The sequence below is a fragment of the Cyanistes caeruleus genome, chromosome 3, assembly GCF_971803275.1.
Source record: "Cyanistes caeruleus chromosome 3, bCyaCae1.hap1.1, whole genome shotgun sequence".
Lineage (NCBI taxonomy): Eukaryota > Metazoa > Chordata > Aves > Passeriformes > Paridae > Cyanistes > Cyanistes caeruleus.
The window spans coordinates 80,459,239-80,475,345 of record NC_141703.1 but is presented as its reverse complement, the minus strand read 5'-3'; the positions used below and the strand labels follow the sequence as shown (position 1 = coordinate 80,475,345).

The window sequence follows — 16,107 nt, the reverse complement described above, 5'->3', positions numbered from 1 at the left end:
TATTTCTGATATATTTTCTCACCCTTGAACAGCAAAAAGAGAGAAAGCATTTCAAGAGGTGTAAATAGTTAGACTCCTATTTTAATGAGAATCCAATTAAGAAAATCAAATAGTATATTTTGGAATACACAGAGACTGAGAAAAATGTCAATATAACCTGAAAACAATCCAATTGTCACTGAAATGAATAGAATCTAATTTTCTTGTCATTCCTGAGGTCACTAGACAAAACTTTGTTTTTGGTATTGTTGCATGCTGTTCTTGAATGTCAGAAAGAGAGAATAATTGCTCCTTTCTCACCTCAAAAGGTCCTTAAATGCTAGTGGTAACAGAACTAAGATGTTCCTACATACACTGGAAAAACTCTGAGACACTGAACAAATTTTATTTGGTCTTTCTAGAGCACCATTTTTGAATGCAGAAGGCCGCGTCCTCAGATTCTCCTAAAGCTTTTGAAAAATTAGCCTCAGTGTTGGTCATCAGCACTAAGAAAATCCCTCCACTTGTATCTAAGCTTGTGTGGCACCTATTTCTCTTCCACCTGCTATGAATACAATGCAAAGAAGAGCTTTGAGGAAGAGTGGAGTGACTGGCATATACTTCTGGACTTAAACCACTGAGTTCCCCCTGCTGTAGCTGAATCTGTGGCTCAGCCATGCTGGCCACACTAATGTGTAAATTGGTGTGTATTATATGGATGTTGCCAATACAACACACGGGGACTTACAGGAGCTACTGGGAAGCGTGACTTGATACTAAGCCAGGAGGAAGAAATTTACTTCTGGCACATGTTGGGATAGTACATATAAATTTCAAGAAAAGGAAGCAACTTACTAGGTTTCTGTCCAAGGAGGAGCCTGATACCTGGGGAATATTGCATGCAAAAGCAATCTGAAATTTGTGACGAAATAAAATATGGGCAGTTAACATTCCCTTTCTTGTCTCAGCTTCACATCTAGATGGAGACATTTTCCAGTAACTGATCCAACCAAGAGAAACTCTGGTTCCCACTTACCTTTCCCACTACCTTTGAATTCTCTGTGCCTTTCTGTACTTCAGAACTTCAATGTCTTTTTCTATTCTGAGAATAACTTTGTTTTCCTACACATATTGCATCCCTTCTGTCTTCCCCCCTACTGCATCTGAATTCCAATATTCCATAGGTGGCTGAAAAAGTGCATTAATCTGTCTTCCTTTCTGTCAGTAATATCCCTGCCATTACATGTTTTATTTAGTGAAGTTTGTGGCACAAAACTGATGCTGATCATTGAGCATAAGAAAGATGGAAGCAATGTTTTTTTATGTGAGCCAAGAAAGGATTCAAAACAAGTTTTTATCCAAGATCAGATCACTGGCAAACAGTGAGGTGCAGCTCCATGTTAAAAACCATTTCAGGTGTGTGGCTGATAAATTTACAGGACTCTCATCTGAAGGTGATCATGCAGGGAAGACTTATTCTAATGAGTTTTTTATATGTGTAGCCTTGTGGAGCTGACATTCTCTAGGAAATGGCTTTATCAAGCAGCAAAGAGACTTAGTATGCTGCAATATCAGATGTAGGGACATTTCAAGGAGATAGCTGTATACTTTAATAAACTGAAAGGAAATTTCCTTGCCAGAATACAAAATACATCAACCTCTCCTTACTTTTAATGCACATTTATTACTAAATCCTATGTTGTAAACAAGATTGAGAGGCACTTTTTTTTGTGTAAGTGCAAAAGTTGGCACTAGAAATAAGATTCATTAAAAATACAACTCATTATTTGGCATGGATAAGCTAGGAATAGATTTCTTAAAATCTCTTTGTGATACAAATTTAAAAAAGACAAGATCCAGCCATCTTGCCTATAATGGGTGGAGACTGGACAACTCTGAAGTTGGGAGATGTGTGTCCTGTTACTCGGAGGGCAGGTTCTACCAGCTGTGCTCATGGAGGCCAAAGAGCGGGGGGTTGTTTTCCAAATAGAGCCTGCCAAATTTGTGCCTGGCTGAGGAACAAGTGTTAGATCTTCTGAGGAACATTGCTTGGCACTGATGTCAAGGGTTCCTTCGTGTACAGATTGATTTTGGTCCCCATAAAGGCATAAAATGTACATCTGAAGCCAGACAAATGGTTTGTAAATTGTAGTTTTACAAACAAACACAAAATGTTTGCTCATGGAATACACAAATCTGTTGGCTTGAATAAAAATATAACTGACTTCCTTAAAAAAAAAAAAAATCACTGATAGGTGGAAAACAATTATCTCAACCTAGAAAAGCTTTTGAGGGGCCAACCCATCCCACTCTTCCATTCTGAAGGCAAAATGAGAATTTCAGAGGGTGAATCCTCCCACGAGACCAGAACACTGTATCATGCTTGAAACATGAAAATTTGTGTGTCCTGGGAAGCCAGCTCAAAGCACAGAGCATGAGGGTCAGCCTGGCAGCCCTGTCACTCTACTTTGCCTTACACGTGGTGCTTAGTGTCTCACTACACGAACTTCACCATGTCAGTGGGCAGTTCCTTCCCACCACCGGTTCTCTGGCTTCTCTGCTGGCACTTGGAACAAGTGCCCTCCCAAGTGACATGTAGCAGTTCCTGTTTTAGCAGATCTGTGCTGGGTAAAACCTCAGGTGCTCACCTAAACAATGGTGTGAGCTGGGATCTACAACATCTCAGACAAAATCCCTGGAGGCTGAAGAGCTGCCCAGTTGCACCTGTTGACCTTCCTGAGCTGACCAGCCTGGTCCACTAACCTGGTCCCTGAAACGTGGCCTTTGGAAGCCTCTGAGAAATGTATCTCACATTGTAACCACACACTCAGTACTCTGCTTTTGGGGACAAATGCAGCCTGCTCTCTTTTTCTCCCCTTCTCCATTCTCCTGGCACAAGAAATCTTTTCCTGAGAGAAGAAGACTTTGATGGATGGTTGCTGGTTGCCCAGGGAGGCAGAACTGGGGGAGCAGAGCTATGGGAGCATAGATGCAACAGATCTTAGAAGTCTATTCTACTGCTATTTCAGTTTTCTCAGTTGAAAAATTTTTATTTTTCTTCTAAGTGAAAGCATCATTTTGACATTTTCTGAAAAATACCCCATCACTTTCATGGTTAAATGATATTCCTGCAATAATTTGGTAGTCAAGCTCATTTATCACAGTAATGCAACCATCCTTAAGCAGGAAAGGATTAGCTTTAGAAATAAAAGTCTGCCTAGAGGCCAAGCCTTACCTTACACTCTCCTGCTTACATAAATTCATGCAGCAAACTGTGTTTTCTTTTGTCTTCCCTCACACCTCAGTTTTTCCCCTCATCCATAGAAACTATATGCAAATTAGATGTGTGACCTCTTCTGGAAAAAACCTGTCTTTTCTCCCCTTGTCTATACAAAGCCTGGCACAGCAAGAACATGATCCCTGAACAGTGTTTTGAAGTGGTTTGTGCTCTGAACATTTGAACACCTGAATTCTGTTTATTAGTCATAAAGAAGAGAGGCTGTGGGATACAATGCTGGAGTAATTTATCTCCAAAGAAGCCTAACTGGTATTCTGCAAGAGCATAGAGGTCTACACCATGGCAAGGATGAGCAGTGTGTTCCAGGAGACTCTGATGAACAAAAGACTAGAGCAAACCAAAATCTGTTTGAAGCACTTTTTTAGCAGCAGTAAATACAGGAACTAATTCAGAACTTTGTCAGATTAAAAAAGAAGGTAGTGCACTATTCCTCTGCTTGGGGAGATAATAAAACTCTTAAATTCAGTCTTTCTTAATAATTTCTCTGATAAGCACTTAGTTTCTGTATCTATTTGGGGAAGGGCAAGATCTGTATTACCAGCTATAGGTTAGGACACGATTGAATACAAAACAAGGACTTTTTCTTCTTATTTCAAGATCTAGTAATTCAGGTCTTTAGAAAGGAGGTGAACTATGTGAATAATTCCTGGATCAGGAAGATAAATATCAGCTTTAGTTCAAACTTTAGCTTTATCCCCATATTCCCTCTGACCAAAACCATCCTCATACTCACTTTTATCAGCCATTAGTTCCTTCCTCTCATTAGATGAGCACTTTCAATGACAACACAAGCACAACCTCAACTCATTTACCTGTGAGGTCCTCATTGGGCCAGGAGCCGAGCTGGCAGGCTTTGCATGTGTATTCATCAGAGACATATTCATTTTCTTTACAAGGAGTGCAGGTCCAACAGCAACTCACTTCTCCTTTACGGATCACCTGAGATAAAAATTGGCATTTGGTTTTAGCAGCATAAAATACATCCATGCTGACCCAGTTGCTAATTTAATTTTTTAATATATTTTTTCTTTTTTTTCAATAGAAGAGTTTTTTAAATTTTATTATTCCTTTTTATGATATGTTTTTGAAGATAATATGCGAAAAAAGTTCTCAGTTCTTCCATCATGTAGGTACCAGAATCACCCCAGGACAAAGAAGAAAGTATCCACTAATCCCAGAGAACAGAATGACAAAAAATACTTTTTTTTTCCCTCTTAGAATTTGTAAAGCTTCATAGATGTCAATGTGCCTACAGAAGTCAGTGCATGATAGTGAAGACACGTAATTCACTTCAAAGTGGTCCATACAGAGAAACATGTCTATTATGTCCTTAATGGTTGGTTACCCAAAGACTTCTGCATGCTTATCTTTCATCCAATAATGAGTGATTTATTAAAACTGATTTTTCCAAACATCAATCTGAACATGCCTTTTCCAGAATTATTTAATTACTGCATTTCTAATTACCATTTAACGGTGAGAACCTTATCTTTCTCCTTTCTAACATCTGACCTGATTTCTCATTTCATAATTTACTACCAAATGTTATTGCATGCTTAGGATTGAAATGCAGATTTTTCAAGATCCTTATTTATCATCTCTGGGAACATCTGTGCATCTTGTCAATATGTCTTTCTTTTGAAATAAAGTATTCCCAGTTTCTCTGCTCTTCCCAAACAGTTTATAAACAAATACTCCCAATTATAGCACAAGAAATAAGTTGACTTTTTTATCTTTTACAGTGAATTCAGAAAGTGTATTCAAAGCCAAATGTCGTTGTTGCAATTTTAGTTTAAAAACCAAACATATAAAGGAGCATAATCAAAAAGAGTGGGATTGCTCTTTGTAATGCTGCAGTGAAAAAAAGTTATATTATCTAATTTTAATAACCATCAATATAGGGACTTCAAAAATTTCAAATTTTGTGGTTTGGTTGGTTTTATATTTTTTTTTTTTTTTTTAATTTTTAATCATAGAGTATGAAAAGAAAAACAGCAACACTAAAACAGTTAAACTGTTGGAAAGGCTAGAAGAGCATAAGTTATTTATTCTGTAAGAGTTGAGACCAAAGTTACTTGCAAAACAGAATATCTGTTCTCCAGAATAAATCATATCATGGGATCTCTTTCATTTTGAAATAGAAAGAAGAGTTGAAGAAATGACAGAATTTTTTGATTTGGGAAAACCAATTTTTAGAAAGCTTGTATAAATTTTTAGAGACATATTTTGATTACCTTGACATATTATAAAAATCCGTAACTTTATTTGAATAAAATAGTCAAGAAAATGAAATGGCAAAATAAGAGCCCTATGTTATTGTGGAAGAGCAGACAGCTGCAGGAGCTGAGCTGGGTAGTGAGCAAAACTTTTGGCCCAGGTACAGCAAAAGCCATGGGAGAGATAAATTCAAGGCAAGAGCAGAAGTGAAGACATCATGTCTGGTCATGCTGACCACTCTGCCGAGAGAGAAGGCAACAAGGACATTGCTAGCACAGGGATGTAACAAGGACTTGATAATCAAAAAGATTGTGATACTACAGAACAGGGGCAAAGGGGTCCAGGTGGAAAATAGTGTACAGAACGTAGTGACCTATAAATACTGGTGACTGAGTGCAAAAAATGGCTTTGCTTGCATAGCATGGTCTGTGTCTCTCAATCCCCACAGGTTATTATCAAAATACCTAAAATTCTATACGAACAATTAATTTCTCCAAGTAACTTTCCAGCAAATGAAGACCTTATGTAAAATACTTGGAATTTGACTAATCAATCAGGACCCTGGTACACTGATAATTTGTTATCCAGCACTACCAGAGAGGGATTATGTATCCTCCTCTAGAAATCAAGATAATCGTTCTTCAAGACTCAGGGCAAAGTCAGACTTTTTTTTGTGTTAAATTGTTTAGCCAGCAATTTATTCATCCTTTTATTTTTCATTTCCTGAATAATTCTTTGTTGTATAACTTAACTGTAAACTAATTTTTCTGTCCCTTTTAAAATATATGATTCTCTTCAGAACAAAAATTATTTTCCTTTCCCCTTGTCATCTGGACAATCCTTTGAACCTGTATTTATTTAAATAATATGTCCACACTATTTCAAATGTATAGAGTTGGGTTGTATTTGGATTTTATCAAATCCTGTGGATGGATTCACCAGCTGTGGCTGAATGTTGGGTAGCAGTACATTCAATGTTTCAAATTCCTCCATAATAACTCAGTCACAAAGAAGTTTGCAGGAAAACCACCACAGAGCTTGGTAGGGTCAAGGTCCCACCATTATCTGTGAAGACCATGAAGATAAAGACTGTCAGGCAAACTTTGAGTTTTATGATCAATAACCTAATGAGGAGCAAACAGAACATTTCAGACACCAGACTTCAAGCATTTATATATATCTAAGTGTGTGATGACTTGGTTTCATAGTGAAGAATCCTCTTGAGAGAATCCTTGGGAGCATGGGCAGAAGGTGGAAGGTGATTGTGTTAATGAAGATCACAAGATACTTCCCTTCACCTGTGTTGTGACAGCAGATGATAAAGGAACTCAGACACATGCAGTTGTGAAGATGTTAGCTCTTTGTCCACCTCTGTCCTCCCCATGTGTGACTTTGTGCCTGGAGCAGGCTAACAGACCCAATTTTGTGACTGTGGGTGTAACTCATCCCACCTGCATTCATTTATGTGTCTGCAGAAGGTGTGTTCTCATCAGAACCAACTGTCCTATCTGGGTGTCTTTTACCATCGATGAAGAGAAAGAAGTCATTCTATACCAAGCTTGATCTTAACTGTTTTCAAAGCCTACACAAGGATGACTCCTCACCTGGAATAGCATATTATTCATAAGTCTGACATAATTCTTTATGTTTACACTGGAGACAAATACAATCGGTCTGACGAAACTCACTTAAATGACTCTGCCAAAGACTAATTACTGAATTAAACAGGGTGACCGTGTCCTAAAACTCTGTAAAATTCAGACTAAAAAGATTCACCTTGTGTTTCAGAGATTGGTCATGCTCCCATCAGCCCCTCTCTGCAGCTGCTTTCCAATTTTCAGTCATGCTGTTTTAACACATGAGAAAATTGAGCTTCCAGTGAAACTTGTCAGAAATTACACCTGATTTTTTATGGTTGAACATGCCCATCTCCTCATCCACCAGTTTTTATATAAATGACTGCAAGGTAAGCTATGGACTTGCAGTATTTTAACTATTCTGCAGGAAGCATCATGGAATTCTGAAGGAAAATAGTGTATAATTAATATATGACAGATTAATCTATGATCTTTGCTTATTGAAGCTTGGAAAGGGAGGAAGGAAAAATAAAAACCTGGGAAACAAAGAAGCAGTAAAACAGGTATGATTAAAAAATATGTTGCCTGTATTTCCTGAGATTCAAAATAGTAGTAGTAGTAGTTGATGTTCTCTGATGGTATCACAGACTTAAGGTCTGATTAATAAAGTTCCAGTCTTGGTGACTATATCTACCACTGAAATAGTACCAATTATTATTTATAATTTACCTGCAATTGTACTGACAAGTCCCAGTCAGGGATTTGCACACCACTGAATCAGATGCTGTAAAAATATGCAGCAAAAAGCCTCCAAACAATATCTGTTTGAAAGCATTTGGAATATGCTAAACTTATTTTGGAATAAGTTAAAAAAAATTAACTTAAAAAGTCAGCAGTCCACAGATATAGGAGTCAAGAAAATGGCAGCTTATTAAAATAGTGAGATGATTATAATAAGAGTAAGAACTAAATACATAAGTCTGTACATTTAAATTAAAGTGTGGGATACTATCTCCATGTAGCAGTCAAGGAAAAAATTTGCTTTCAAATTTCAAGGCTATGCATACTGCAAGACTGAAGCAAACAAAGAGAAGATTTACCTTTATCTGGCCTTTTTCACAGGGTTCACTGCACACAGATCTGATGATATTACTTTTCTCTGACCATATTTCATCATCGTCCATTTTCAGCTCACCATTGTCCCAGCTGCCAACATTGATATAATCAAAGTAGTCCTTCCCCATTTGTTTAAAATTCATGATTTCATATCTTTGGAAACAGAAAGGAGAGACATAGCTGAGTTGAGGAGAACATCATGAAATATTTAAAATAAAGGAACACCATGCAGTCAAAAAATTGGGCATGTTGAAATGAGAAAAGAAAAAAAATTAAAGAATTATGCTTGCCCTTGAGTATCTCACAATAGTTTCTGTGATATTATAATCATGCTTTTACTTTGTATGTTATATTTGGGGGTTGGGGTGTTTTCTTTGTTTGCTTTTTATAAGTTTTGCTTTGGGTTTATTTCTGGGGGGTTTTTAAGTGTTTTTTCTATCACCATAAAAAGTTCCCTGAACACTCTGGAGTTAGGTGACTGTGTTTCTGAGAATGACTACTTATTTAAGGAAAACAATGAAATTAGTCAAACAGAATTTAATCTGTGCAACTTCCAGCCCTGGAAGCCAATTGCATATGGAGCCCCAGTTCCCTCTATAGCAGATGCTGAGTAATATAAACCTATAATGCCAGTTCCTAACACTACGTGCTCCTCACTGACTGCAGGTGCCTATTCCCCTCCTGTCAGAAGAAGACGACATATAAACTCTCCAAGGGAGGTAGGAGCAACCTCTGTGTGATCAAAGGAAATTTCCTGTGCTGTTAGGCTGCAAGATGAAATTTGGTGTGGCATTCAGAGAGGAATCAGTCATCACTCTTCAGACACAGACTCTGGAATCTTCTTTCCTTCTTTTTAATTTTTTTTTTTTCTTTCCCCTTTCACTTCTCCAGCATTGCATCAGAAAATTCTGGTCTTTCCCATCCATACAATCATTTTTATGTAATTCATCAGTGATTGAAACACATTTAATTCTTTATAAAGTACGGTGTGGAAGAGAAAAAGTACTCATGACTCAGTCCTAGGCTGCTTTTGGGTCAAAGATAGAGCTCATCAGAGTTTTCAGTTTCATGTTCCTCTTCCTCCTACTTTCTCTTCAGTTCCCACTCTTGCAGAAAGTCTGTGGAGCCATGTAGGACTCACTTCCTCCTACAGCTGAACACCAGCCCACCTTTCTGCCACACAGGCCTGTTCTTTTAGCACTTTTTTGTAACTAATGCTTGAAAAGGTGGGCAGTTCCTGAAGAAATGATGCCATGATTTTCTGTGCTTCCTCTTTAGTGGATTTGGAATTAATATGTCTAAGCAATATGAAATTTACTGATGGAAAATAAGAAACCAATGCAGACCAAGAAGGTTAAGACAATCTTTGCCTAAGAAAAGCTGCCTTGTTCATAAACAAGGACACATCTTTTTCTTTTCAGTGGCCACCAAAATAGTCCTGAAGGCAAAGGACAGAGACAGAGTTGCATTAAGGGTAGTACTGTAAGAGTGTAATTTATGAAGTTCAATGTACAGATGAGGAAAATAACCTGCTCATTAAATCAAACAACCTCTTAAGTAAGAGGCCCTGCTGGGTTTAGTTGGAGTACAGTTAATTTTCTTCACAGTGTCTGGTATAGGGCTGTGTTTTGGATTTTTTCTGGAAACAGTTTATAATATAGAGATGGTTTTGTTATTGCTGAGCAGGATTTACACAGGGCCAAGGCCTTTTTGCACTCCCTTGTTGTCATGAATGGGAATGAATGGGAATTTGAGAGTAGTCTCAGCTGACCCCAAGTCCCCCAAGGAGTATTCCAGACCATATGACATCATTCTCAGTATATAAAGTAGGGGGAAGGAGGGGATGTTTGGAGTTATGACATTTGTCTTCCCAAGTCACTGTTTTGCATGATGGGGCCCTATTCTCCTGGAGATGGCTGGATGCCCACCTACCTAGAAAGAAGTGAAAGAATTTCTTGATTTGCTTTGCTTGTGTGCATGACTTTTGCATTTCATGTTAAACTGTCTTTATCTCAGCCCATGGGTTTTCTAGCTCTTGCTTTTTCAGTTCTCTCCCTGATTCTGTTGTGCAGGACTGAGCAAGCAGCTTCAAGGTACTTGGTTTCTGGCTGGGGTTAAACCATGACCACCACATGACATCTCTCTTAAGTTTTGAGGAAATGCTTTTAAGACTGACAAGCAGTAGTCATACTATATTTAGCATCAAAATTTTTCCCATGCTGACATAAAAAAATATTACAGGAGAAGTATTTTATAATACTGTCCATCCATAGATCTCAGGATGCTTTGCATCATGAAAAATTCTGTCACAGTGAGGTAACAGTGAGGTACAGCAGGGATTGAATGCCAAAATTACACCCAGGGCAGGATCAGGACTGTAGCAGCCTCTGAGAGGAAATTAAAGTGGAGTCTGACTGAATGGACAATGTGATATTACACACATTATATTGTTCTTGAATCTTTACAAAGAAGAAATAAGCACATGTAGAATGAAAAATATTTCTGGATTTTGAAATGTATCATTTTATATATTGTATAAAGAAGGAAATGTCCATGGCTTCCTACAACAATGATGTGCCCAAGGTTGATCATATGAATGCCAGATTGACACAAAATAATTGAATCCAGATAACACAAGCACAAACCCAAAGAAACAGACTTTTGCTCATGGTTATAAACTAACTTTTTTCTGAGTTTCACAGCCATAGTAACCATTTGTTGAGGATTAAACAGTCTAATAAAAAAGCACAGAAGCCACACTAGTGCCTTTATTCAACACCGTCAGATACTGCAACACACCTATGAGTATAACTTGGTTAAAGCTTTCAGTTTAGGGTTTCATGGACAGGCAAGCAAAAGTACTGACAGGGCTTGACAGGCAACAGAACAAAACCAATGATCTCCCCAGTAGGAGTTCCATGTATACATCACAAGTGCAATACTGGAAGGGAACTTAACAAATTTAATGTAGTATAGTCTCAATAAGTCTTGTCTCTCTTCTCTGTGGAGAACAGCGTTGATGGATGGGTAGAAATAGTCAGATTCAGTAAGTCCATTGCTGTAGTGGAGGCTCATGAGTCACTGGTTCCCTGGAGGTTCCTTGAGATAATACAGGGACAATTTGTCCCTTTAGGATAGGAGAGACCAGACGGTAAAATAGCACATTTCCAGCAGTGCTCTAATCACTGTGCAAAATACTTGTATCAAAACAGAAGTGCCATGAAGTTGCTGGGAATATATGTTCTACTGATAGCACAGTCAAAATGTCAGCATCTTAGTTTTTCTTGCCTGCTCTTCCCTCCTCAATTTCTTCTTTAAAGTTTTGATAGTATTTACAGATAATTGTTATCTTCCTGAGGAATCATGGCTTCCATACACTTTTTTATTTTCCTTGTCTCTTGACTCACATAAAACAGGCCCTACACTAGACTGTCTGCCCGCTTAAAACTCAACATACACATAAAGGACTTTGGAATAGGGCCAGGATTCAAAGCATCTTGTAGGATTAATCATCTGTTATATAATATCAAAACCTTTTTGCTATACATCGAAATCCTGAGCTATCTAGGTCAGAAAGGCTTTTTATGTTCTGATTTCCTGCTTAACACCACCACCACCGTACAGCTGTGAGGATTTAAATTCCTGTTTTACAAAGTGAAGATGCAGTTGACAGTGCAAGTGAACAGGGCAGATGAGTTGTTCCAGTATGACTGCACCATCTCCAAGACCTTGCAAATAGTGTTTGACAGTGCTTAAAAGACTATACACTACTCAAAACCTGGAAGTTAGAAATGCAGCTGCCTACAAAATCTTCTTAATCGTGAAAGGGTACATCTTGTCTCAATGTTTTCTGACTTAAGCACATAGGCTGGATTTAATGATGTGACTATTGTTGGACAAGAGGGAACAAAGAACAATTATTCAAAAGTCCAGCACTAGGTAACCACACGCAGTTGGTTAGTTTGAGTAGACACAAATATCACACAAATCCAGGGAAGATGGACTTCCTTAAAGGAGGACAATTCTGAGGTACCCATTCAACATGGTGTCCCCATGCTCTTCAGGAAAATACTTATGTCCAGTTGTGACTGAGCAAATGACTGCATATGATTTAATTTCTTCATCATCTTTCTTAGAATTTAAAAATGTCCAAGATATTCAATTATATTCATTGCAACAAATAGTGTTAAATTATTCTTGGTAAGAATGCCAACGTGAGGAAAAGGTAAAGCAAAAGTTCTCTTTGCAATATTTAGATATTGTTATTGATATTGTCATGTCACATATTTGTTTTTGGCAGGCCACATATCACTCATTCATCACAGTCATTTTTACACAAGAAACTGATTGGAATAGGGTAGGATGCAGCCCACTGCATCTGAGCACCTTTAAAACAAAAAGGAAATCCTTTTAAAGAAGTCTGAGATAAATATTTTTTAAAAAATTTGGCCAGAAAAATTCAGACTTAACACCTTCCTTCAAAATTCAGCTATTTGTAAAAATAGAAACATTTAGCAGAAGAGAACCTTGTTCACGCTAAAAAAACCCTTAAAACAAATTTGCATCTGAATTTTTCCTACATTTCTGTCAGTTTGTTCCTGCGTTCTCCTACTAGTTCACAGTGCCTTTCCTTAGAGCTCAAGTCTGAAGAATTTGAAAATTTGTGTCTCCAGAAACAGACACAGACTGCTGTCCTGCTTGGGTTTGGGGAGGATGCTGGCTTTACAGATTTGCAAATAGAACGAGTTAAAAAAAATATGGTTTGAAACTGCAGAAATTTTGGAAATGTCAAAATACTTTGACCAATGGGTTTAAATTTTCCAACTCATTTCTAGTAGGAAGTTAATGATTTCCCTTCAGTTCACATTAGTGGGAGAAGACAAAATTTAAATGGGTGTATAGGATAAAAATTTTCACTCTAATCTTCTGTTTATATGACACCATAACAAAGGTGTTTAAAACCTTCCAATAATGTGGACATAAGGGGTTATCTCAAACAATACTAGAGCAAAAGCAGTGATTGAGACAGGAAATACATTGAAATATGGGGAATAAGTATACTTTGAATACTATCATAATTGCTGCTCATTCTCTGAAAATTCAGTAGGCAGAAACCCAGAAAAATCCCCACTTCATTACTGTTTCTAATGTGCATTTCTATGGATACATGTGTCATAGAAAAACTTATATTTCAAGATGTATGTATACATATTTATGCATGTTACCAGCAAAATAAGCTTTGTTTAAATTCAATTTGTTTTAGAGCAGCACAGTATGGATTGATAGCTTAGTGTGTTATGCAAGTGGAAAGTTTTCATTTGGAATATATGTAAACAGGTTTTTAATAATTCTGATTAAAAAAATCCCAGATGCATCAGTACAATATTTCTGATATTGTTTTATCTTTCTTAACTAAAGAACTAAGTCTGCTATGATTTTTTATAGGCCAGCCAAACATGTACACTTAAACATCTACATAAAGAGAGAAATAGGCTGTGGTGCACATCATGGTCTACAATCATAAAGGTCTGATAGTTTCTTCTCAATAATAATACTTTTAAATGGTACAGATGAAAATGAAAATTCATGCAGGAAACTTTTTAACCTGAAAGTCCACAAATTTAACCCAAAATGCCTTTAAAAAATGCACATTAAAAAAACCAAAAAATAATCTATTTTTGCAAAGTAAGCACAGGAATCAGGAAATGTAAAATTAGGAGTATGAGATCTTAGTTCTGTTGTCAAGTCTGCACATATTTACTCTGTGCAGTTAGCATCTCTGCTATTAAACAGTTTGAGAAATGTCAGCATTACCTTCCTGGTGAGTCCCCATTCTCATCAAACAAGATCATGTCCCCAGAGACCCCGGTAAAGTTAGTCTTCATGAGGGATTCCAGGAGTTTCCGACCATCTATGGGCTTCATGGCATCACAGAGGCCCACGTAGCCTGGGCACAAGGACAGCTGCATGTTGTGGAGCCCGTAGGCCATGGAGTAAATTGCATTGATTACAAAGCCCATCTTGGAGTCCTGAACATGCTGCGTCCTCAGAGTCATCTGGCCTGTCAGGGAACAACAAGAGGGTTTAGTGAATAGGGCTGGGATACAGTCAGATCTTCAGACATCTGCTGGTGGCTTAATTATTAACAGTGGAAAAAGTATTTTAAGTGCCTTAAAAAGCTCATGAAATATGTTTTTATTGGTACACACACTGACCATGTTAGAATAAAAATGAAGAAATGAGAGGTTGTCTTTAAATATTGTATTACCCAGATGATACATTTCTCTCTGCAGCTCATCAGCTCACCTCACATAGGTTTGGTTTAGAGTGCTACTCTTTCATGTGTATTTTTAAAGCATACACCATGGATATTATAATAATAATGTAAAATATACTATTTTAGGGAACCCAGAAACTTCTCTCCACCTGAAGAAATCTCTTCAAACCTTCAGAAATATTAGTTGAAGTGCAAATGCTAACAAGAGGTTTACTCTCTAGAAACCTTATAAAAAAGTTCCACTTCTGGAAAATCAGTGGACTCTGTTGCCCAGAGAAGTTGTCAATGCCCCATCCATGGCAGTGTTCAAGCCCAGGTTGGGTGGGGCCGCAGAGCAATTCGGTGTAGTGGAAGGTGTCCCTGCCCATGGCAGAGGAATCGGAACTACATTATCTTTAAGTTATCTTCCAATCCAAACCATTCTGTAATTCTATGAAAACACTTTTGTGTCAGAGACATGGAACAGACTGACCTAGGCAGCACCTCTTTGCTGTACCAAAAGTTTCCCCCAATATCTCTCCTACACCTCTTGATCCTCTCTCTTTATGAAGTGAGGGTAACAATGCAATACAGATGAATACATTAAAATATCTGTGAAGGGTTTGACAGTGTGGGTTAGGCACTGACTCTGTTTAGCCAGAATTGGTGAATCTTAATTTTTTTGGCTTTTAAAACATTATGTTTGCATTTCTATTCTCTATTTATGCATATGTGAAATGCACAGAAAAAAATTCATTCGGCAGCACCTTGAAGATTATTTTTTATAACACACTATTATTACTGACACAAATTTCCTCTGCTGACAGCACCAGGCAAACTAAGGAAGGGGAGGCTGCAGTTTTTCTTCTCAGCTGCACTCTGTCCACAAGATCTTTAATACTGGCAAAGTGAGAAGAGAGGGATAAAACAACTGCATCGATGGTGCTGGGTATTTATCTGACACCTAGAAAGATTTGTCTCTGGAGGCAGGACAAACAAAGAGTTCTATTAGAACATTTTTTCTCCTTTTATCAACCAAGCAGCAAGCCTAGGAGCTAGGGAGTCCCTTGTCTGGGCAGCCCAGAGCAAAGGGAATGCAAATAACCTGTCCCCTCCATGAGATTCTGCTTGCCACAGAGGCATTGGTGAGGGGCAGGGATGGTGTTCACACCTGCCCATCTGAGCTGCAGAGGCAGCACAACCTGAGAAGTATTTTATACCATGAGAGGATTGAGTCACAGATAATTTATTTTCTTTAAAGATATGACAGGGTGGCACTTATCTAGATTAACAATATCCATCCAGAGGACAAGAACCCATTCTGATGTGTAGGCAACTTAGTGGAAAAGGGTAAGAATCTCCAGCTGGTGATTAATTCTATGATAAAACAGGCATGACTACATGCAAGCACACCTTTTCAGTGGTGAACAAGAACATCACCCCACAGTTCTAATCACTAAAATGTATTGCAGCATTGGAAGCATCAGGAAGGGCAGTAAAACACATAGTGTGAACTGAAAAACACTGTATAGAGTTCAGAAAGTTCTCAGAGAGAACTGAGAGATTCCTTTTTCCCTTCTGTTTTATGCTGAAGCTGGCGCCACCATTTCCAGTCAACCTCAGGAGCAATGATTATTAACATTTTGGAAAGCTAAACAATATGA

The 16,107-nt window shown here is 37.9% G+C and overlaps 1 protein-coding gene across 8 annotated transcripts in view; it reads right to left on the bottom strand.

The window, feature by feature from the left end:
- The window catches only part of GRM5 (glutamate metabotropic receptor 5), a 242,013-nt gene that overhangs the window by 35,238 nt on the left and 190,668 nt on the right, over positions 1 to 16,107 (bottom strand). For all 8 annotated transcript variants that reach the window (XM_086882176.1, XM_086882179.1, XM_086882178.1 and 5 more), the window contains 3 exons: positions 14,002 to 14,248; positions 8,172 to 8,340; positions 4,090 to 4,216 (listed from right to left, as the gene is read on the bottom strand). In XM_086882176.1, coding sequence (XP_086738302.1) covers positions 4,090 to 4,216; positions 8,172 to 8,340; positions 14,002 to 14,248 — 543 coding nt within the window. The remainder of the gene's footprint in view (positions 1 to 4,089; positions 4,217 to 8,171; positions 8,341 to 14,001; positions 14,249 to 16,107) is intronic.